This window comes from Carassius auratus, chromosome 20 (genome assembly GCF_003368295.1).
Source record: "Carassius auratus strain Wakin chromosome 20, ASM336829v1, whole genome shotgun sequence".
Classification (NCBI taxonomy): Eukaryota; Metazoa; Chordata; class Actinopteri; order Cypriniformes; family Cyprinidae; genus Carassius; species Carassius auratus.
In genome coordinates this window covers 15875179-15900325 of record NC_039262.1, presented here as the reverse complement: position 1 = coordinate 15900325, position 25147 = coordinate 15875179, and the positions used below count along the sequence as shown (strand labels likewise).

The following is a 25147-nucleotide window of genomic DNA, read 5'->3' as shown; positions in this document are numbered from 1 at the left end:
CTGAATAAAATATTGAAATTCGAAACTTCTACATCATTGCATTCTATTTTTATTCACAATTTCATTGCATTCTATTTTTATTCACAATTTGTACAGAGTCCCAACTTTTTTGGAATTTTGTAAATTGGTAAATCTTAAAATGTTGTTATATTGTTGTTTAAGGTAAAAATCTGGCAACCACGGATTTTTAAATCTGTTTCCCATACATTCATTTTCAATTTAACTGAATATCTTTCTCTGAATAAAAAATAAATAAATAAATAAATAAAAAAACACCTCACAAATTCAGCTTTTCCATAAATAATTTTATTTGAATCATCTTTGACAGCCAATAATGACAAGATCACAGTTTGTCTACATTGCTAATACCTGGGTGCTAATGTACAAAAATAAAAACTAAAGAAAGAAAATATTGGGTGCTCACCCTCTAATACTGAAATACTTTTCTATGAAATTGTAGTTGAAAAAATCTTTCAAAATGAGCTTTATAAAACTGTTACCTTCTGAGAGGTAAAATTGAACAAACACAGACACAAACAGTCTGCTGGGTTAAGAAAGGACCGATCATAGATTGTAACCCCTTACACATCATCAACCTTGGACCGATCTACTCTGACAGAATAGTGAAAAGCGTGAACAGCATGTGAAGAAACTACTTTTTGTAGAGGAACCCAAGACATGATGCATTTGAGCTCACATAGCTATCAGTTTAAACAGACTATTTATGACACAGATCTACTGTATAACAAAAAATACAAGGAGAAAAGAACATACGATTTTCATTGCATTAGTAGTGCTTATTTGGCTAAAGAAAATGGAATGCATGGACAGTTTCAATCAAAAAAGATAAAATACTACAGTATAAAGACAATAAATAATTCAAATAAATAGTGTCCTCTGTTGCTTGTCAGTTTGGACCTGAGAGGTAAAGACAGAAGTGACACACAGGGACCAACAGCACAACACAGTGCAAGTATATGACAGTAAATGGGCTATGTTTGCCCTTTTGATTCATACTGCAGAAGATTTTTTTTTTCTTTTAAGTTATCCAATGTGTCACAAAGATGTGTTTTATTTGCAGTTGGTTGCTTTACTCGAAATCCAATGAACTTTGTAGAAGGACAGACTTGAGGTTGACATTTTCTTTCCCTGTACATCTCAGTTTGATGGTGCTACAGTGCTAGAAATCAAGGCAATCTCCTACAATACTATATGGCCCATTTAATGCCTGTTAAATTTTTCTGTAAGGCAATATTTCCACCCCATACTTGACTCATTAGGGGTTTGGGTTGTGCTTTGTGCAGCTATAGTCTCAAGTGAATGGTTTAAAATCACTTGCATGGCACTTGCTGTTAAGGGGTCAAATGTGCTACTGAATGCACAAGCTAAAATTATGCTTGAGTAGAATAATGTTACAAAACAAACAAAATCACTTTATGTGAATTTGAAAGTTAATTTGAATGCTACAACTGGCCATAGACTCACTGGCAGGCACAAATAAAGGCTCTCCCAGAAGAACCTTGTCACTCTTTGTAGGTATACAAACATGCCTCATCAAAACGAAAATAATTAAGGCTAATTTAATAAACAGTGGATTATCAAGCTATGTCAAACAGTGAGGAGCTACAATAACAAACCCAAGCAAAATGAAACCGATATGGCACAGGAATGACCTACAATCAAGTTCTCTCTTAGAGCAGGCACACTTTTTCATTCAGTTAAACACATCTTAAAGCTAAAATATATCTCTTGGTAATACAAAGACATGTGAAGAATGTGTGGGATCTTTGTGTTGTAAGGGACATTTTGCTAAACCGAGATCCCCATGGTTAACTAATGTAGGCAAAAAATAAGTTACTGTAACAAGGTGCAATTTTGTTGGTAATGTCATTTCTTTTTCTGTTGTGGTGCACTGGTAGACCTGTCCACAGCTCCACACTGAAAACTGACTAGATTTAAAGGGATAATACACCCAAGAATGTGTATTACCCAATGATTTACTCACCCTCAAGCCATCCTAGCTGTATTTGACTTTGTTCTTTCAGACAAATAAAGCCATTTATTAAAAATAGTTATATTAAAAACATATCCAACCTCTTCCCAAATTTAAAATGGAAGTGAATGGGGGTTGAGATTTTGAATTTTTGCATTCATCCATTATAAAAAAAGTGCTTCACATAGCTCCAGAGTGGGTTTATAAAGGCCCTGAAGCATATGCAAGAAAAATTTCCATATTTAAAACTCTAAACCATAATCTCTAGTTTGCACTAACTGTCATACGTGGTCATGGATACACGAGAGAGTGGCATTCCAGTGCAAGACTTAGGACATAGGCATAATGTGAGCTCCAGGGAGAACATGCTAGTCCTGCAAAAACCCCCAGGAGCCATGTGAAGCACTTTTTATGATGGATGGACACACATTATTGGACTTACATTGGCCCATTCTCTGCCATTATAAAGCTTGAAAGGGCTAGGATATTTTTTAATATAACTCTGATTTTGTCTGAAAGAAGAAAGTCACATACACTTAGAGTAGCATGACATGAGGCTGAGTAAATCAAGGGGTAATTTTCATTTTTTGGTGAGCTATCCCTTTAAGTACTGCTCAAGTATATCAACTTCATATCTACTAAACTTAAAACATGGACTAGGCAGAACAAATTCACATATTCTGAAACAGTGGGAGCTGATCTGATTAGCCAGGTTTTGTGATAGATTGCATGCCTCATTTAAAAGGGATAGTTCTCCCAAAAATTTTAACTGTCATTTACTCCAAACCTCAAAGTGATGTTTTAAATGTTCTTCTACATAAAAAAAAAAAAAAAAGTGCCAGGTGTTTTTGTCCACATTATGAAAGTTAATGAGATCCAAAGTTTTCAATTGGTTTCTATAAGTTTGGACCGTAATTGATTAAAATGATTGAAAAACATTAGACAAATTGCTTGTCGTTAAAATCCTGTTGAGTCACGCCATGTAAGGACAAGTCTAAAGGGTTAAAAAATTGAATGAAAGGCTTCCAAAATCTTAGGTACAGAAGGACAAAAAGCCAATTCCAGTTGGGTTTTACAGACACAAAAGCGGAGTACCTTTTACTATAAATGTTCAATCAATGTACCAACAAGGATCTATATCTCAAAAAGTGCAGGCAGGCTGAATACTACTCTCTGCACTAAGAATTTCCTAACTAAATTAGTTTTTCTTAATAGTTACAAACAAACCAAAAATTTTACAAAGTGTCTGTTTGAGGCAACACGTAGTAAACAACTTTTGTAATACATTGACACAACCTTTCAAATTCTGTGTTCAATTCACTTGAAAGCTGTTTTTAAGGGGTTACAAATGTATACTGTACAAAGTTTAAAACTTATGTCAGACCAACTTAATTTGAAATAAGATCTATCCCTGTTTTTTTCTTAATGTAGCGTACATGCAGGAGGTGTACACAACTTATCGTGCTATTGGTACAGTGCATGCTTTCAGTACCATGTGTCCAATGGATTTAATTTTACTCATCCAAGCGGTTGAGGTTGGATGCCAAGTGCTAACCTATCGATTCTAATCAAGGTAGTTACTGTAAATTAGGACTAAGGCAACAATGTTCCATATTACAGAACAGGAATCATGCAGATTAAAATGCTCACGGCCACTGCTGTAGGCAAAACTGCACCATCAGGCCACATACAGTAGAGTCAGCTACAATTTCAGGTAATCAGCAGTAGAGGCCTGACATTCACTCTCATTTAGATTGACTTTTCAGAAAGATGCAAACGAAACGGGTGCCAGACTTAAACACATGCTTGTACAAGTGGATGAAAACAACTATCTGAAGAACCCACAGTCACAAACAGAACGCAAAACTACACTCTGTATTAATTCTGTTCGAACCCCCCCCCCCCACATTGTATTCTAACTGAGATCTCAAATTTGGTTACTCTCTTATTAATAGAAGATGCCTTTAAGTTTAGCAGCGTTTAATGAAAAAGTGCAGAGCCAAATGTTGGGTTTTCATCATTCCTTTTTCCTAATCTACAATTGCACTTACTCACCATCACTCAGTAGCTAATAATAGACTAAGTTACATGTGCTGGAGTAGAGGATTCTCGGATGCACTACAATAAAACCTCTGGTAAAGCTACAGGTTACCTCTAAATTGTGTAAGTGCTTTTCAATACTGGCAATAAATAATTAAAGGCCTCTAGATATCAATATAAGCTCAAATAAATTCACAATGTGGTACTTCTCTCTGGTTAAATTTGTTCCCGAATAGGCCTAACTGTGCTAATACAGTACCAATGAGTCTTTCCTCTCCAATATGGGGATTCGTTAATTGGACATTTTTCGTTAACTGTAACGTATACTTCATTGGCAAGTGTAAACTGCCATCTAAGAAACTCTCCTAATTAAGTAAAATGCTCACCTTCTATAACTCTCTCTTAGCCTTAATAATATATTTTATTTACTTGTCTTTTTACATGCTCCGCCCTCTCTGTTCTGCAGGTACTTATCTAACTCCACCTCTCGCTTCACGGCTTCTGGGTTGATTTTTGGGGCACCAGGAAAACATATCAGCACCACACTCATGTTGTCTCGACTACCCTGTTGAGAAACAAATAAACACAGAAAGCATGCTCAAGTTAGATTAATAATAGATTACAATGTTGGAACCTCTAAAATGTCATAACCATCAAGTAAAAAGTACACATTTCTATAACATTTTATGATATTACAAATTAAACAATACTATTTACAAATGATCAATTACTTAATATCTCATCACATTTTTAGAGTCACACCACATGACATTTAACAATGTGAACAATGTTTGTCTTGACATAAACAGATCAATGTTTCTGAAATTTTTAAAGAAACACAATCATGAGAATCAACAGGGGTCTGATATGATTTCCTTTTTGTTGTTTTTTTTCCCCTCTATATGCTCCTGCATGTTAGCTGCACCACATGACTTTGTTTTGGTGGACAAAAGTCTTTCAAATATTAATAAGCAGTGAAGCAGGATTTTTTCCTTGAGAAATGATAATAAAAAATGACGCCCAACAACGTAAAATTTTCTTTTCAATTTTTTTTTTTTTTTAAATAAAGAGACTTTTCCCTCTCTATTTTAAAATCAGAGACCATTGTATTCAATTAATACCTCTTTTTCTAAAATTAATTTAAATTTAGAAATTAAAAACACTACCATAATAATGGTAATTTTATGTATGAATAGCATTTTAATGCATTTTTGATCGAATTAAATGCAAGTAAAAACGACCCATTAGCAATTGACCTTACCTTGTACAAACATGTATCCACGATCTCATTACACACTCTCTCCAGGTCCTCTGTCACTTCTAAGCGTGAACGCACAAAATCACACAGTTCTTCGTTGGCCATGACGTCCCAAATGCCATCACAGGCCAGCACCACAAATTCATCCTCAGCCTCAGAGCGTTCGATCTCATACACTTCTGGCTCCGGGGACACCAGCTGCTCAGTGGGGCCTTTCCCATGAACGCACTTGTAGTCGAAGTCGCCAAGAGCACGGGAGACAGCGAGGGAGCCATTGACCCTCTGGATCATAACAGAACCACCTGCGTTCTGGATTCTCTCCTTTTCTAGGGGGTTACTGGGCTTGTGGTCCTGTGTGAAGAAGTGAACGCGACCCTTGCGGCTCAGCAAGGCTCTGGAATCCCCACAATTGATGAAATAGAAATGATGAGGGGAAATCATCACACCCACCGCCGTGGATCCACTGCGGTCCGCCCCGTGCTTGCGCTCGGACATGGCCCGCATGTGCTCGTCGATCTGCAGGAAGCCTGTGCGGATTCCACATTTCACACTCTCCACGGAGGGCTCAGAATTAATTGAGTCCACACCCCCTGAGCAGCCTGCCCTGAAGTCCGGGTTGCTGGTGATGTGTTCCAGCAGATGCTCACAGCAGTAACGAGCAACCTGAGAACCTGCATGTCCATCGTAGACGGCAAAGAATGACCACAGGCTGAGGCTGTAAGGCAGCCCTATCACAGCTGTGTGTGCGTCCTCCATCTCCACACGCCAGCCCTGCATGCTGCTGAGTCCGTAGCGCAGGCCGTTTCCCTCCCCGTGAGCATTGTGCTTCTCCATCTTTGGCTTGTCTAAGAACGCACCCATTCTTCTTATTTTGCTCTGACACAAACACAACCACAAAACAAAGTGAGTAGAGGTGCTCCATCATGACATACGTGACTCTCATTCACTCAACACTGACAAAATGACAACATATTGACACATCTGTTGGATATGTTATGACGATTTATACTATAAGCCACAGGTGCAGCAGGCTTCCAGTAGCAAGTAAACTGTTTAGATAAATGTTTATGTTATTACGTCAACGAAGTAAACATGCTTGCCTACAAACCTACTTTTGTTTAGATTTTAGCTTCACTTAAAAAAAAATGACTTTTAGACGCTAATGCAGCAAAATGAACAAACCGATATGACGTTTAAGCAACAGCGATGTGTTTACTAATGAAGCCACTGCCCATATCAGCATATGCGAAATGCTGCACAGCCAGATAGCATTTAGAGGCTAGCTCCTACATTTAATGTACGTCAGACTGACATAATATCACTTACCCAGCTTCTTCGTGGTCTTTGCTGGAGGAAGAAACTCAGAGGCACCAAAGCCGCGGTTAAGAGTCTTAACTGGGCCAGATAGCAAATACTATAAACCAGCGTCCACAGTCAAAACACCCATCAATCGATGGCTAGTCAATTAGCAAGCAAACTAACATCAAAACTGCCAGAAATCGATTACGAAAAATATATATATAAACATATGAAATACATCACATGAGCCCGTTAAAGCAGTCCGCAGCTGAGCTGTGGAGCACTTCTGGCTCCGTTTTTTTGTTGTTTTCCCGAGGGGGGGCCGGGCTACCGGAGCCTCGCGCTCAAAACAACTCGCTCTCTCCGTGCGGATGGAGGTTTGGACCCGGATGCCGCAGCGAATAGTGCGCGTTACATCATCACTGCCACGCAACTGAGGGCTGGAAATAGATCCATTGATAAGAATGAGGGACCATTATGTTACAGACAGCAGAAACGCTAGCCGTTCATTCGACTGTGCTTATAAGTTTTTCTGCAGATGTTTAAATGGCGTATAATCTTCATATGTTTATGTATAAAATACATTTAAACATGATTTTTGAAAACGTGACGTATGATCTTCAAAACGCCCAGAGCACTGAATTAACATAGCAATCACCATAACCTCGATCATTAGTTAAGTGACTGACCAGTCGTTACCATAGACCTTAAAATAATAATAATATAATAAAATAAAATAAATAAATAAAAAGAAACAGTAAAGTGAATGTTTTAGGCAATGTTACCATGCCATTTGACCACCCATGAACACAGAATGTATAGTGTCTGTAAGTGTCACAATGCTTTTGTATCATGATATAGGCCTATACAAGGATGCACTTACTGTAATGCCAATAACCGGAGGTTAATCATTAATGTAAGTCCATATTAAAAGCTTCTTATACATTAAATATATGCTGTCTGCAGGGTGACTTAAGTGTGTTGCTCATAATGTGATGTGCACTTAGGGTAAGTAGTTTCTTGCTCTAAATGTCAAAAGCATTATAGACCTGAATGAGGTAACCTCCCATTAGATTGCTATTGTGATTTCCAAGATATACTGAAACAAATATTTCCCTAAAGCTATAACAGACTTTTTTTAATGCTGATTTTTTTTATGGCTAGAAATAATGCAGTGGTTCTTAACTGGTTTTGCTTCAGGACAGTATTTTACATTGGACATCAACACAGCAAAATTGTTTACAATACCAAAAATGAAACAAAATGCACTTTCATAGTATCATAGTAATCATAGTAGTTCCTTTGACCATAACTTGTGTAATCCCAACAATATTCAAAATTATTAATATGATATAGGCTAAACAGTAAAAGTGGGGAAAAATTTTTTTTCTAAACATCCATTGAATTCCTAAATGTTTCTTGCTCTTTGCAGCCAATAATTCACTGCACAAAAATATTTGTGTTGCTATCTTAATTAGCTGCATTTTATCAGAACAGACCTGCTGCAACACATTTTTCGGTTGCAGCCGACCAGTAAAGATCCACTGGAATATGCTATAAAAATGCCACTCTTCTTGATTCTCTGACCATGTGAAGCATGTCAGATATGAAACAATTATGAAAGTAGAATAATTTGGATGAATGACTCAGAAACAGATATGTGAACACCTACCACTGAATTGTCAGACTGCCTACCAAATTGCCAACCACAGGTGAAGTATCCAGAACAATGTGCCACAGCAATGATGACTCTTTCCAAATTCCAGACAGTGTATTTGGACTCTGTTGTCTAAAGCAATAACAACAACAGCTGCAGTGAAAGTGGCAATGTGTGAGGCTAAGCAAATGAGTCACAGTTTACTGTCATCACTCTTTAAATACATCTCCTGTCTCAGGAGATCATACAAACAGGGTAACACCTGAAGAAACTGATATACAAACATTGGCCTAGAAAAAAACAAATGGACACTACAATATAATATTAATACTGAAGTCCTTGGAGGTCATTTACAGTACAGTCAATATTTCTCTTTAGTTAATATACACATTTTATTTGTCTGTTGAGTCTTGTTCTTCCAAGCTCCCAAGCTTTTCATTGAGATCATGAAAACTGCACCTGTGTTGGGCTGTTGCCTTGTTCTTTGCCAAGCAGTAATTGAAATGTTGTTGCCAATCTCTCCCTTTCATATTTTCTCCTCTCCACCTTTTCTCAAGGACAAAGGAGCCACATTGCTATCCGTTTATGCCTTGAAAAGCTTTCAATAAAGAAAGAGTTATTTTTTGTGAGACAAAAATGACACACTTTCTATGTCTCATGACCATGTTTTTGCAGTGTCTTATTATTATTTATTATTAAAGTGTCTGTCTTTTTGCTCCTCATGAATTCACAATAAACAAATGTTCGGCCTGTATTTAGGCCCAGCATGTAATAAGATGATTTATTTTATTAAAGATACAAAAATCCATGATCGGTGATTTAAAAAACAAAACAAAAAACAATTATTTTTAAGTGTTTTGCCATTGCAAAACTACCATTAAGATTAGAGATTAATGTTCCATATTCAATCTTCACATGACCCCTCACTATTGCTCCACAATGCCTGCCGTTTAAACAACAAAAGGAGACACCTAAGCTCTTTTTGTTGTTGAACCCTGACGAGACCGACCAACTGGAAATCACCCAAATGAACAGCTACAATATTAGATCTAGTAGACTTAATGACATAAGATCATTTTTGGTCTTATTCCTGTGTAAAAGTCATTTCCAGTGTCCTTAATTCCAGCAAGGGATTACAATCTAAAGACACAGTGGATTATCGATACCAACTGAGCTCTGCTGTAATACAGGCCAAGAGAAATGGCACACACAAATCCATGGCCTAATTTTTACACTTGCTTATTTGCTGTAATTCTAATCTGTAACAAAGTTCAGATGGTTTGTGCATTGAGCAGTACAGCTGACCTTGCTGTTGACAGCAGCTGAATTTATTTCTATATGAAGATGATAACAACAAAACAATAAATTATTTGGATTAACTCCCTTTGTTCTTCTCTGACAATATCTTAAATTGGGTTTCTTTTTCTGGTGGACAGTACTATGTTTGCAAAAGTATCTGTCAGGTTTGCAAAAGTTTCTGTCATGAACCACTCACAAATTTTAATGTGTACATTTTAATGTAAAATTACATTTTACTTATAATTACATTTATTTACTATTTATGACAGGAATTCTCACTTTAACATCAAGAGCCGTGTGTATGTTTTGTTTTTGTTTTTCTCATAAAAAGATTTTTTTTTTTATGATTGTAAGTAGATCAGTGAGTAGATCAGAATTTTACCAAATAAATATTTTTGCTAATAACTACTAACACACCATATTGTAATCTTATTGCAAAGTTATAGTGGAAAACAAACACATTAAAATGTCCTCTATACTCTATCACAGCAATAAAGTCAATTAACAAACTGAACTAACTCAATTAGCTAACTTTCCTTTTTTAATGTTTCTTCTTTATACATAATATATGTAATGTACACAAATATTCCATTAAACTGAATAGCTCATTATTCATGCACAGGAGGGAAGTGAGAGAAAACTAACTATTTTAATTTATTTACTATTTTTAGTAATTATTATTTTGATTTCTCTGATCATGAGCGCCTTATAACGATCATTTTTCAAAAGGTAGCTGATGCCACCTAGTGACAATGTGGCGGTAACTACTAAGTGCAATAAACAGTATTATTTAACAATTGAAGTGATTATTAATTAATACATATAATAATTATCATTATAATAATTAATTATGTGGAATGCATGATATCTAAATGTAATAAATAATTATACAAACAAACAAAAAAATTAAACAGACAAAAAAATGTTTTTATATGAAATATAAATACACCTATAAAATAAATAAAAGTAAAATATGAATTAATTATTTTATGCTTTATATGAAATAAGTTTTTACATGTTATTTTTTTTTCTTTTTGGACTAATATTGAATTAAATAACTCTTCTAATAATAATGATTTAGAAACAGATTTTTTTTTTATAGTGAATAATTATGAATAAATATATAACAATACCACCCAATATGAAATGCCACATCATTAAATGCTCTAGTTTTAATAATAGTTTAGTCAGATACAAAGGATCGTCATTTCTTTTCTCCATAATTTTAATTTTATGTTGAGTGGTCAAATGAAACACAATGCAAAAATAAATAAATAATTGAATTCATCAGTGAAAGAGCAGTTATAATGAATAGTTTAGTTTAAATAGGGGCATTTAATGGCATGAAACAAGTGAAAAAAGCCATAATGGTCCAAGGGCAGAGTAATACACCATCCACTTATGATTTGCTCAGAAGCGATGGAGAGGAAGGTCACTGCATGCTAGCTAGACTAAGTGCAGATCATTCTATTGCTGCTGTCATTTCTTCTATCATGGTTTTCCATTCATTTGTGACCAAGCTACAGTAGCTTTCATTTCTTTTCTTCAGATTTCAGACATCTTTCATAAGTGAAATCTGCACTGTACTAATAATAGAAAAAACAAGAGCCATCAACTATGACTATAGCTGTCTGTAAAATTTAACAATGAAGAACTATATTTACATGATAACAAAAATTAAGAAAAATGTAAATTTCTCTGAAAAGCAATAGATAATTTCCAATGAGGAGAAATGACATCTGAGTATAACCACATATTTCACTACACAATCATTTGAGATTTGTCTCTATAGAAGACAGAGCGTTTTTCTAATTAAATAATATCTAATTAAGCTATAATATCATTTAAATTAGGCAGGGATTGGTTGTATTCCAACAGCACAGTAAATGAAATGCTTTCTGTATGTAATATATATAACAGAAAATGGATATGGATTATGGATTATGTATGGAAACAGTATGGATTATGGTGAACCCACTGTTTGTATTGTGGACTAAGCAACTAGATGGCAATGAAAGACACAAACTGAATAAAAGAAGAGTAAATAAAAATTATCCGAGTTTCTCTATTGTAAGTATCCATTTAAGTTATTTAGTTAAGACTATAAAACTCGGTTGCATATAATATAGGTATAGAGTGTTTTCTTTATAGCCTACCATACAAAGAGGATTTTTTAAACCACAAAATCTGAAAAGTAGTTACCTCTGAAACCACAAGGTGACACCATTTCCTAAAAAACTAATAATAAGACCCATGACCACGCACTAATAGCGAGTGAAACTTTCAGGATAAATGCTCAGATCCACCCAGTAAATTCAGTCGTGTTTGATTTAGCTACAGTAGGTAGCTAGGCTACTAAGAATATATATTTTTATTATTATTATTATTTAAGCTGAATCCAATCCATAGAGTAAGTTTATTCGCTCAAACGATTGTAACAATTCATTTATTATCCGAAAGCCTTATTTTATGGCCAGCTCCAGCTCTGTGCGTTTAAATGCTGCGTGCCACTGTGAGCTCGAGACACGGTGACGTCATCGTCGAAACGCTGAACTAAACAAGCCGTTTCCAGCAGCTCGAGTCTCCACCGGAACACCGGGCCTGCCCAAACTACTTCTGATAGTTCCCCAGCGTCTGAACGGTGCTTTGCCTGCTTGTCTTCAGTCAGTGACCGCGTCTCTCTGAAGAGCATCGCACACAGACAGAAGGAGCAAACATGTCAGAGAAGCCAGAGGCAGACTCGGAGAGCAGCTGGTATGGGGACGATTTTAAGAAGATCGACCGCTTCGAGAGCACCTCCGCCGCCCGGCGGGATGACTTGGGAGAGGAGCGGCAGATGAGAGACTGGGAGGACGGAACAAGTGAAGAGAAACAGTTTTCCAGCGACCGGCAGCCGCTCCCTGTTGTCATGGAGACTGCTTCCACCGGTAAAGTGATTCTAATGTACATCGTCTCATATGAAACACTTTGAAATCCCTCGATGCTTAACTTGTCTGTCGACCGGGGCCTGGTTATCAGCTTACCTTGGCTTGCTGGCTCGCTCTGTCTGTAGTGCAAGCTTTATTGAATTTCCGAATCTGATTCGGAAACGAATCTTATTCCGTTTCCGAATCTGACATGACTAAAGTAGGCTGATAATTTGTGGTTCACAAAGTAAGTCTATTAATTTAGAGACTGATCCAGCTGAATCAAAGGTGTTTTTGATTCTAAAAGTTGCTATGTGACAGTTAAGTGTGTTATTGAATCAATAATAATTCAGTCAAATTATTAATCGAAGTAAACACCACATGTATATTTTTAATATAATAATAATTTGTATTCTACTCATGAAATGTATTAATGTATTAACTGCTAAATATATTCATCCAATATCACAAAAATAAGCAATCTATTTGTTCTCCATAAATGTAGTTTTTAAATTTATGTCTGAGACCTATTGATGAAACTACTCTTTATAGTGTTATGCATACCAAAAAAAACTGCAAATGCAAAATACAGTGTTGTATAACTTGCTGTTTCCCCTTCAGTTGCTGGATATTTATCTTTGTCATTTTATCATTGTGCCTCAGCTGCTTTTCAAACCAGACACTTTACAGTAACCTTTACAGCATAGAGATCAATACTTGACATTGTCATTTGAACACTCATGGGCTTGGATCGAAAACCTGTTATATGGCATTATGCTACTAGAGAAACCTGAAGGACAGACAGAGCTGTTTAGACTAGTCTTTTTTCATGTGGTCTGTTTTTTTTCACTTAGTGAAATGACATTGTAGCTCCATTTCTATAAAACACCAGTCCAAAATTAGCCTTTACAACCAGACAGAAATCTAAGAGATAAGTAATGCTAATACTATATGAAATAGGAAACTTTTTCAGGTTTGCACGTCTCTTAAAATGATTTTGTTTTTCAGTTAGAAAAGCCTGCTTTTTTGTGTTTGATGCATCTTATTGCTGCAGACTGTTAAGTGAAAGTGCTATTATGTAATTGTCTTTCATATGGGTATCAGAAAGATGGAGAGGTTATCATTGGATAACAAAAAAATAACCTCATTATGAGCAATAAAACAGCAAGCCTATGTGGGAATGGTTTTAGGTGATAAGGGGGATTTAAAAAAAAGCAATAAAAGTGCTTCAAGAGCAGTCAAAGCTTTTGCTTTTAATTAACCAAACAAGGACATGTGGAACATTTTCTACAGTTTTCTTTCCTATGCATGTCAACACTAAAGCACTGATATAAATGAGCTCGAATTAGTATCTTTAACATATTTCTCATTATAGCGGCATCTTGAGTCACACAAGATTTGTAGAAGTTGTTTTGTGTGTATCTGAGTCACCAGACTGACATTGACAAGTGAATTCAATTAAGATTCCTGTAGTAAAACCCTCTAATCAGACTGGATCTCTCTCTGAATGACAGCCTATCCTATGATCTCTTAGAGGAAGTGCTACTTGGCCTTTTAGATCACATTGTTAAACACATTCTTGGTGTTGATATTAACATGAATTGAGCTTGATTCATTAGGTGAGACCACATAGTAACTATTACTCATTTGACTTATGATAATACAATTTTAGATTAAAGTTTAGCAATACCATTTGTACATGATTAATTTAATGGACAGACATAAAAAAACCTCTGACAGAATGCATTTAATGTGAATACATCATCTTTTTGATAACATATAAGTCAGAGCAAGAGCAAACATTACTGCAACTACTTGTTGCAATGTGCTCGCTTGCAATGTAGTTATTCTTATGTCTTTCACTATATAAAAACTTGATCATTTCCTCCTGATTTCATAAAACAAACAGTTCACCAGTATCTTTGCATGGTTTCTTTGGCTTACTGGCAATATTATTTGATTTAAGGCATATAATGATATATGATGTGTAGGTTGTGTACTGGAGAGACCCACTGTGTTGTCTTCAATCAGAAATCAGAAAGCCTTCTGAGTTGTATACAGACAGGCCGTTCATTATTTTAATATCTTCGCTTCAGTGAACCGTGATTCATTAGGAACACTGGAATGCAAGTTCACTTTCTTCTTTACACACATACAGAAAGTGTTGCTGGTTGCAGAATATCACATGGGCATCAGAAATTTCTAAGAACCATAACAAGATTAAAAGAATCTATTTCCCCTTGCGGGAACACATTCGCCTCATTAGCACTGATTCAGCACTTGCTGTCATGATTTTAAAATGCTTGTATAGTTCAGAAACTGCTTTTTATATACTGATGATCTACAATAAATTGATTAAACAACATTGTATAATTTTAGTTTAAAACTACTGCTCCAGACTGTTCACATTCATTTTATGTGAACATTTCTCTTGTTTTCTAGTACTTTGAGAAGCAAATGGCATCATATTATGCTTAAAACAAGAAAGAAAAACATTGCCAGTGGAGTTTTTCTTCTTCATATAAAAGTACTGACATGAGAAAATAAAAAAGGCAATTAAAAAGGTAAATTATACTTAATTGTATAAAATTATACTTAATACTTAATTGGGTCTAAGAAAAAAAGAGACCCCAACCTCCAAAATTTAATGTGTTTAAATATAAACCATTGCTTGTTTACATATTCTTTACTTTTGTTTCTATCCTTTACTAAGCATTGTGGAATATTTTCAACATGTATAGGAAACATACTAAAAACAAGCTTAAAGGGTTACTTCACCCAAAAATGAAAATTAGGCCATAAATTACTCACTCTCAGGCATCCTAGGTGTATATGACTTTGTTCTTTCAGACAAATCCATTCGGAGTTAAATAAAAAGTTGTCTGTGATCTTTCATAAAAGCGCCCATCCATTAAAAAAATAGTGTCTCACATGGCTCCAGGGGGTGAACAAAGGCCTCCTGTAGCGAATCGATGTGTTTTTGTAATAAAAATAACCATATTTAAAACATAAAAATCAGTTTAAGCTTGTGCTCACTGTTGTAAATGGAAACAATTCCGGGGTAGATGACGAACAAGGTCATGACGTATGATGAAAAAAAGAAAGAAAATGAAAATGAAAATGAAAATGGCTCTCCATCTGCATCTGTTCTCATGATGAAGTAAATCCAGTGAATTCATACACATACACAATAGAGTAACCATGTGAAAGAGTGCCTGTATTGATTTGAAGTTGGCATGGGCTCCTCCTTATGTGCCACAAACCTGTCAGTGGCATCTTGATCTTCCCTTCAACTTTATGTGTCAGTCAGACATACTGCTCTGCAGAGATATGAGCTGGTGGCACAGCAGAGATGAGTGTCTAAAAGGAAGCCCATCTCAGTGACTTAGAGGGCTTAAAAAAAAAGAAATTGTGGGATATAATTATGCTGCTTTGAAACATAACTCCTGTCATATTTTCCCTCCCAGTCCCTTTTTATCACTCTTGTTTGTTAAGGAAAGTGCAGTGTCGCTTCATCAGTGTCTTCCTGTGAAGATTGGCCTGGCGCTGACCAGAAATAACACAGACTAGAGGAAGGAAGTCCTTACAATGTACTGATCTTTCTAAGCTTAGTTAAAACAGTCAGAGCTACTCAGCTCAGGAAAGAGAAATTCACAGTTAGTCAGGATGGTAGCTCTGCCTACATTTTCACTGGCTTTAGCATAGTTTTTGAAGTGCTATGCTAACTGAAACTGAATACTCATCTAACCGTTATAGGATGCCCTTGTGAAAAAGAAAATCATTTTAAAAGGAGACTTTATTCTTATTATATAAATAATATTCTTAAATGCACTTACGAGTCCTTATTTGACCCACTTTAGCAAGATGTAATTACATATTTCTATGTAATTAGGGGCCAAGCACCGAAGGTGCGATGACACCTATTGTATCCGTTGGCGTTCTTTTTCTTCTTCCGTTTCTTCTTCCCTCTTGATTCTATGGCAGCCCATAGAACTGCTTGCGGGAAAGTTGGGAAATTTGGCAAACTGATAGAGCACCATTTCAACATTAACCACAGCAAGTTTGGAGTCTCTAACTCAAACTCTCTCTACTCAAACTCCACCACTTGTACAAAGTTTCACTCATGTTTATGCTAATAACTTTTGACTGTAAGGTACATACAACAAAAACTAGTTTTTCGCTATTTTTAATAGTTAATAAAACCTACTTTTTCAAACTTGTCCTAGACGGGTGTTCTTATTTTCTCCAAAATTGGCTCAAATCATCTTCAGACAATGCTGGGAAAAAGTTAAGGATTTTGTGGACAGACATTTTTTGTTAATAAAATGGATAGACGTTTTTGTAAAGCGCCACTACAAAATTGAGGCATAATGCCAAAATGACTCTGAGGCTGTATCTCTGCAAAGCCTTGACATATTGACACCAAATTTGTTGTTGTCATCTCACACAGAACACATCACATTTATTTGATAACAGTGCTACCTATTGGTCAAAAGTGATAGGCCAATAAATCATTGCTGCAGTTGGTCTGATGCTTGCTTCTGTAGTGCTTGGCCGCTTGCTGCTGTATTTTCATAATTACTTCTATTGTCTATGTGTATTGCCAGACGAGCTGATTATAGTCAATTGTAAATTGTATATAATGGTAAACTAAAATTCTTTTGAAACTTCTATTACAATATTATAACTTTCAACTTGTATAATAAGCTGAAATTTAGTATGTTCTAAAATGTGATGTTGAATGACACATTACAGTTAAAATTATAAAACTTCCGAGACGAGGGTGCATGCGCGTGTGTGTGTGTGAAGGGCTTCTTTTTTTAGGCTATACTCTCTTGCAATTGAACATGAATACGTTTACTACTTAAAGGGACACTGAGTAGGAATTACTCCCATCTAGTGGTGAAATTGTATTTTGCATTCAAACTAATTTTTCAAATGCGCGTTGCATCTACGGTAGGCGATATGTACCAAAAAGCTTTGACAGGATGTCTTCTAATAGCACTTCGTCGAGTTTTCCTTCAGGTGAACAGGTGTGTTATTTCAAACAAACTGCAACATGACAACTAACAAACGAATGTTACAGTATGAATTACTGACTGTGGAAAACATGAAATATTGTAATTAGTAGTTATGTCTAATTTATATGTTATATTTTCTGAATTATATGCATTGTTAGATTTAAAAAAAAATATTATAATATAGACTGTAACACTGACTTACCTGTCGAGAAGAAAACTGGCCACTTCAGCGTCTCTTTTGAAATCTTTATCAAGCATTAGCTCTTTCCACCTAGAAAAAGCTTCCCCGACATTAACTCTTGTTTTCTGTAATCTACGGTCACGTTTCCTTTTACGTTCTATTTTTGACTGTTTTGGCGACGATGTTTTCTTCTCCTGTGGCGCGGCATATGTATGGTCCATAATAAGAATGCAATCCAGACTTTTAAACTTGCCGGTGCAGTTTCAAGCGCCTCTCACTGCTCTGCACCTGCGTTTCTGGCTCTGACCGAAAACGCGCTGTGGAAACGCGTTGGCTTAGTACTTTTTGTCCCTCTCTGCTATTATAGTTTTGCAAGATGGCGGAACTACATGGAAGCCTCCGTCAACCTACCCGTCCCATGTATATAAAGATAATAAATTCTTCATTTACAAGGATTAGTTTAAACATTGGCATAGGTATTTGTACACCATTGAGGGCATATTTATGAATAAAAATATTGATTTTAGATAATAAAATACTTAAAAAGTTACTTATTGTCCCTTTAAAAACATCAAAGCTAAACATCATATCTAGTCAAACCGCATCACGACATCGTTACGAATACAGTATGGGACTAAAATCAGTGAACATCAATGTATAGGCTTAGGCTACATTACCTTGTTTCAGCGAAGCTTGGTGAAACAGCATGGAGTCGATATTTTCGGTTCAGATGCTGAATCATTGAAGTCGTACTGCTGTGGAATGTCAAGTCTATTTGCAGTAGATACATTGCACCTTGTTCTCGTCTTTTTTAAGAATGTAATGATTCCAAACTTTAGACATTCTCTGCCGTTTATGGACATCTTTACTCCCCGCCATTGCGCCAACTAAATTAAAATTGTATCACGTGCTATGGTGTGCTTCCTGAACATTGAACAACGATGTGAATCAGATCCCTGTGCGTAAAGTGCGCGTCATAGGAATTTAACAAGGCTTCGAGGCAGAGTTTTTGCCTGGAGGAATTTTTGTAATCGAGTTAATCGAGTAACTCAATTAATCATTTCAGCCCTAGTACTCTCTAAGTACTTAAGTGGTCTTATTTAATTAACCTTATAGTGTCTGCAAGTACAGTTTAATAAAAAAATACTTTGAAAATGTGAAGTACATTGCACATGCACATTCAACACAAAAGCACACTTCTTTTTCATTAGGTGGCCTAAAGTATCTAACTCTTGTAAATTAGCATTAGCTAACTTGATACACATATGTATTTTTCCCAAGAGTCTTTTACAACAAGATATTATGTCTCAATTCTGAGATATAGATCTGCCACCATATGTCAGTATCCCTGCATTTATTGACCTGTTAGCTGACTCTTCTTTCTTCCTTTTACTTAGTTAATCCATTAGCTACATGCAACACTAGGCATGTTATATTTGAGCAACCGTGACAAGTCTGAAGTTGTATAGTGTTGTAAGTCTCAGATCTAATGATTAACTGATACTGTGGATCCTGCTAATTCTCCTCTGAGTTCTTTAGGTTTAAGCAGAGGAGTGATTAGCTTTAATAAAAACTTCACCAAATAAATTAAAGTTAATTGAAAGTTTTTTATTTATAATAAAGTTTGCTTTTTTAGCAAAAGCTGATAATCTTTGTAATCTCCTCAGACGACTGTTGATGTAGACATGTCAACAAACAGCTTAGATGGCTACAGAAAATGAACAAGGACATTTAAAACATAACTCTGCAGTGACTGAATGATATGAGAAAGACAAATATCATATGAAGAGTTCATTTGCAAAAACCAATAAACACCTCCAATTAAAAAAAAAAAAAAAAAAAAAAAAAACTGACCGCTGTGCATTATTATCCACATATAGTGGTATACAGTGAAGCTGAAGACATGGTTTTCCACATCATCCATATTGTGTACTGGAATGCTTGCTTTGCTACTCAAATGTATGTCTTGCTGCCCTTGGCTTAGTAAATACCCAATTTCAATGGCTGGAATTCAGGCTTATTTTCTTTGTCGACATATTTCCTTTTGAAACTGAAAGTTGACTTTACAATGGCAACTTTATTTTTCATAATGTAAGTTTGTGGGTGAGTATGATTTTTTTATTAGATATTTTTATTCAGCAAGGTTGCTCTACATTTATGAAAAGTGACTGTGAAGGCTTGTACATTTTTACAAGTTATTTAAATTTTGAATAAATGCTGTTTTATTATACTTTGAATTCATCAAATAATTCTGAGAAGAAATGGTTTTCACAAAAAAATATTTAGCAGCACAATTGGTTTCAATATTGATAATAATAAGAAATGTTTTTACTAAAAACCTTTACTCAAAAACGTTTGAACAGTATTTTTAAAATTTTTAATCTTATAATTAACTTTTAGGAGTACACTATCATATAGACGTCCAAGCTATCAGAAAGGGCAAATGACACAAAACTTCAATTTTGATTTCATGGAGTCTTTAAAAGTATAAAATTATTGTCAGAGGATTACATTGAAAACACTGTAGTAGTTTAGAACATAAAGAAAACAACTGCTTCAGTTAAGCAGTTGGAGAATTTAGAGAATTACCAGTGTAATAGTGTTTGGCCGAAGCAACTAACTAAATGTGTCAGTTTTTGAAAAATCTAAGCACTCTGTCTTTGTGAAAGACATTTTTTTAGTAACAGGTACTCTAAATAAAGGTTCAGTACTTAAGGCCACCATGTATTCTCACTATTACTGTGTTATTGAGAGGATGAGTCATAGCTTGCACACTGCTTAAATGTTGAGGGTGAGAGGTGTGGGCTGGAGATTGTGTGGTGCGAACTCATGCAGGATTGTCCGTCACATACTGAGACATTCCAGTGACAGTCACGGAGATGATCTTATTGCTATGAGGTTGCAGGTACTTATGGTTACAATATCAGTTAACCTTAGCAATGTGATAAAGAAGGTTGTGAGTTGATGGGGTTTTTGTTTTTGAAGTATCAGTGGCTGTCTTCGCTCTTTGCACTTTTTTCATAGATCCTCACATTTTTTAGCTACTGATGGTTATAAATAGAGCCCCAGTGGAGTCGGTTTACCCAGTGAATGTAGGGCAGTACAGAGACAGAGGCACAGGCTCCCTGATGGAGTGGGGTCACGTATGGTGATTTACACGAGTCATGCAATTATCCACAGTTACACATTTGTAATACTGAAGTCAACAACAGAGAGAGCAAAAAACTAAGATTAGCCTAGTGAAACTCATTTTCAAAACGAACAAGTGCATTAAAATGAACTGAAATGAGACTGATATTGAAAACAAAATCATAAAACAAAATATTACACACTTACTCGCTCATCCATCCGTCTCCTAACCTCTCTCCTCCTCTCCATCTGTTCATTCACCCAGCATGATCAGAAGCAGTGAAGCTATGAAAAAACATTAAGCTACCTCTAGGTATAACATCAAATTATTTTTAACAAATTAAAAATTAAATTAACCTGTGAGCAAACTTTTAAAGTGATATATATGATATATAGTGATATATAGTTGTTGTTGTTTTTTTTACATTTAATGCTGCATTTTAATATGTACAAAATGACACTCCGCAATTAGGGAAAGATTAAGATCCTCCAGTTTTAACATTAATTATCACTGTATGTTTTCTTGTTTTGTAGACTGAGGCAGGGAGATACTCTGGTGTCACCGCCAATGCTCAGTTTCTGATCCCTGTTGTGTGTGTGTGTGTGTGTGTGTGTGTTTGTGATTCTCGAGCCCTTTTGTGACACCATTGCCGTCGACCTTCGGATAAACATTGAACTGGAAAACTGTCATCTGCCACAAATAGCCGCAGTAATATAGAGAAGGACAGAGAGACATATAGGAGTGGCCAATGTGATGGGAAGGACTTAGAGACAAGGAGAATTGATGTGGAGGGTGTGTGGTGGTGCCCTCACTAACTGCTGATGAGAGCTGTCACTGCCACACATCAATAAAGCCCTCTTTAATATTTCCACCTTAATTACACACACAAACTTATTCTCTTTTTAGCATCCGAATTTCACGAACAACACATGCCCAGAGTCGAATTCACCTCAAGGTCACTTGATCTAAGAAGCTTTGTGAGGCACAGCATGTCATTACAGATCAGGTCAAACTGCTGCTCTGGTGTGCAGCTCTCGTCTAGAATGCTGTATTTATTATATAACAAAATAATACAGCTGCAACAAAACAGTACAGTGATGTATAATCATATTAGTTGAAACAAAATATGGCTTATGAAAGTATGCAAACAAATAAAAATCTGAAAAAAAAAATCCATTGTATTTGAGACCAGTACTTTAGTGGTAAGTTTAACTAAAAAGACAATTAAATTTAATATTAACCGAGTTTAACAAATAAAGCTTCATGGTCATGGAAAAATATGAGATGGGAGGAAAAATTATATTTTATTGCTTTTGTGTTTCTTCTCAAAAGTTTGACATTTTCCATGAAAATCTTTGTGTTCCTTTTGCAAAACATTTTCTTTCTGAAAAATATTCCATTCCCAGAGAGGCTATGCATTTGTTTATATTTTTGTTTCCAGTTGTTCTCCAGTTTTGTGAGTGAATGCAAAAGTTTTTGTTAGTGAACCCAAAAGTATTGCATGTGAACATAAAATGTTTGCAAGAGAACACTAATCGCTTGCAAGAGAATGTGAAACACTTTATTTTTTTTGGTATAATGTAACAGTTTTTTGCTATAATCTACATTTTTCCCATCACCATGTCCCTTTATGGGCTCCATAGTGTCATATAAGAAAACGGTGTAAAGGGTGTATACGTTTTTTTTTTGTTTGTTTTGTTTTTGGCTAGATTTGAGCAAGAATAACAACACAATTTTTTTTTTATAATCATTGTTAATCATTATCACACTATGTTAAAATATGTTATATCTCCTCTCATGCAGATAAATCAGATTTAATCTTCCAGAAGAAGTCCACTGATGACAGGGATGACCCGTACACCTCCCTCTTGTCCAGTCAAAGCTATGCTTCACATGAAGACACCTCCTACTTTTCTGGCAGCATGGGCAGATCTGGTGACAAAAATACATCCAGCACAGAAGACTTCTCCTCTGGTTCCCATTTCCAGTTGACCTTGGACTCTGGCATCAAGAACCCCAGTGCAGGACAAACTGACAGCTCTCCCAAGATGCATGACTCTGAGAAAGCTTTTGACTCTTCTTACAACTATATGGACATCAGTCGTAAAGAGGACTCCTGCAGTTCACAACGCCCCCTTGAGGACTGGAGGATGAGCGGCCTCTCAGAGCCCACCCACTACACAAAACTAGAGAAGAGCCCATCACCGGTAGAAGTGGATGTGGAAGACATTGGCTCTGCAGCAATTCTGGACTCCCAGACCTTCCCATATGTGGAGGAACCATCTGATGAAGAGCTGTCTGACTACCAGCCCTATCGGTCACCAGGTACCGGCAGCAGTGCCAGCCCAGTAAAATTCACCCTGACAGAAATGCCACCTACATCTGTATCGCCCACCAATGTCCAACACAGCCCCACAGTTACAGTATCAGAGAAGGAGAGCATTCTGAGTCTGGGGCTGGAGGGAGTGCCAACTGTCACTCTCTCAGAGCCTGAGGATGAAAGCCCTGAGTCATCTACACCTCCTACAGGTGGGCATCACCATCCCACACAAGCACTTCACTGTAATGTATTCATTAAACCTCCTTTAATTCCTCTGCTAGCTGACCCTTTGCTTCTGTGTAGGTGTATTTGTCAGTCTGTAAACTTTCAGACATTTAAATGTCTTCATTTGATTTGCTTTTATCTAAAGAGAATGAAAAATGAGCAGGTCTATGATGTAGTCATGATTTTTTATAATTTTTCCAAAAATCTAATATTTCTGTACAGTAATGTTGCTCCAGCATCAACAAAAGATGGTGATCCAGGAATTTGTCTGACTTGGCAAGTTGATCTTCTAGAAATCCAAACGGTCAAAAATGCCCATAGATGAGGAAGCAACCAATTTTTAAGAGCAGTGGCTCATGACTATTATTGGCTGTACATACACAGTAATATAATAACACACACATGCGTACACTGTGGGATACCTTGGCAGACCAGATGGCCACTAGACACCTCACCTTACTACATGTCCTTTATCTCTCCTTCTCTTTCTTAATAGAAGAGTCTGATTCTCCTTTGGATCCAAAATTCCAGGCTGATGAAACTAAAATAATGAGTTCCACCCAAGACAAGACTCAAACATCTCCCATCTCACCCTCTCCACCTACTTCCAAGCAGGAGAGTTCACCAGTAGAGATGAAGTCTTCCCCACCAAAACCCACTTTGCCTCCTTCCCCCCAGGATGTTGAGGGTAGCAGTGCTGAATCTGGAGACTCTGAGATTGAGCTGGTGTCTGAAGAGCCTAGTCCACGAGCTCCCAACACTGGCTACATGAGCTTCACTAAGAGTCCCAGCATCACTTCATCAACCACAGTACCTTCCACAGTGCCCGCCGCGTCTTCTACCCTTGCATTTGCCCCGAGCCCTGCAATGCAGTACAGCATCTTGAGGGAGGAACGTGAAGCAGAGCTGGACAGTGAACTGGCTCTGGAGTCCTGCGGTGAGGAAAGTCCCAAAAGATTGACCCATGACTCCACAAAGGGTTTCAAGGAGAGCCCACAGCCAGTGAAAAAACCCACAACCCTGACTTTGGCAACTAAAGCACCAGTCATGACTCCCACTGCACCTGCGCCTGTTTCGGCCCCAGCCAGTGCTCCTAAAGAGAAGACATCCACCATGGAAGAGAAGCCCAAACCCAGCAGCAGAACCCCCAGTCCGGGCCTGCCAGAGCTGAAGGTGGAGCATCCTGCTGGGGAGGTGCACCAGAGAGAAAGAAGACGGTCCAGTCAAGCCCGCAGGGGCTCTGAGAGAACGACTGCACCACCCGTCGTCTTCCAGGGTCTAACCAGGGAGAAAGGTAAAACTACTTTCCCCAGTAACTTATAGTCACCTCAAAACACAAGGGGATTAGGGGTGTGCCCAAACGAAGCGTGACAAAAAAAACATGTTCTACGGAATCACTAATGGGTTAGCCGCTTGCTATCGGTTGCCTGTTGTATTACAGTACATGAAAGTTTACTTACCACATCTAATCTTGTCAAATGTGTGGTAAGTACTGCCACTCCATAGTATACAGTCCTTGTGAATGTGAATCTCAAAAGTGAAAGTGAAATTAGAATGTGCAATCTAAAGCGGTTTTAAATCTCCCTGATTCCCACGATTCATACACAACCCAATGATATAATTGCGAGAAAAAGTATTGAAATATATGGGGGGTTTTTTATCCTCCCATCTCGTAGGCTAGTTATTCCCTTTAGGGTTTCCGTATTACCCTTCATTTCCTTTCCAAACACGGAAATGGGATGTGGCAGATTGCGGGAGAGGGGGTGGGGGGTGGGTTGGTATCACAATGTCAGCTTAACATTGTGATGTCTGTCAGCC

The 25147-nt window shown here is 36.7% G+C and overlaps 2 protein-coding genes across 2 annotated transcripts in view; one reads left to right on the top strand and one right to left on the bottom strand.

The window, feature by feature from the left end:
• Positions 1-288: 288 nt before the first annotated feature.
• Positions 289-7056, bottom strand: ppm1ab (protein phosphatase, Mg2+/Mn2+ dependent, 1Ab). The gene is made up of 3 exons (XM_026291239.1): positions 6618-7056; positions 5295-6167; positions 289-4598 (listed from the first exon to the last, which is right to left on the bottom strand). Exons 2-3 carry the CDS (start codon positions 6150-6152, stop codon positions 4455-4457), a joined length of 1002 nt encoding a protein of 333 aa, XP_026147024.1. The 5' UTR covers positions 6153-6167; positions 6618-7056; the 3' UTR covers positions 289-4454.
• A 5206-nt stretch (positions 7057-12262) lies between these two features.
• Positions 12263-25147, top strand: part of rtn1b (reticulon 1b) — a 28097-nt gene continuing 15212 nt past the window's right edge. Inside the window, exons 1-3 of the mRNA XM_026291237.1 lie at positions 12263-12473; positions 22588-23313; positions 23826-24623. Coding sequence (XP_026147022.1) covers positions 12263-12473; positions 22588-23313; positions 23826-24623 — 1735 coding nt within the window. The remainder of the gene's footprint in view (positions 12474-22587; positions 23314-23825; positions 24624-25147) is intronic.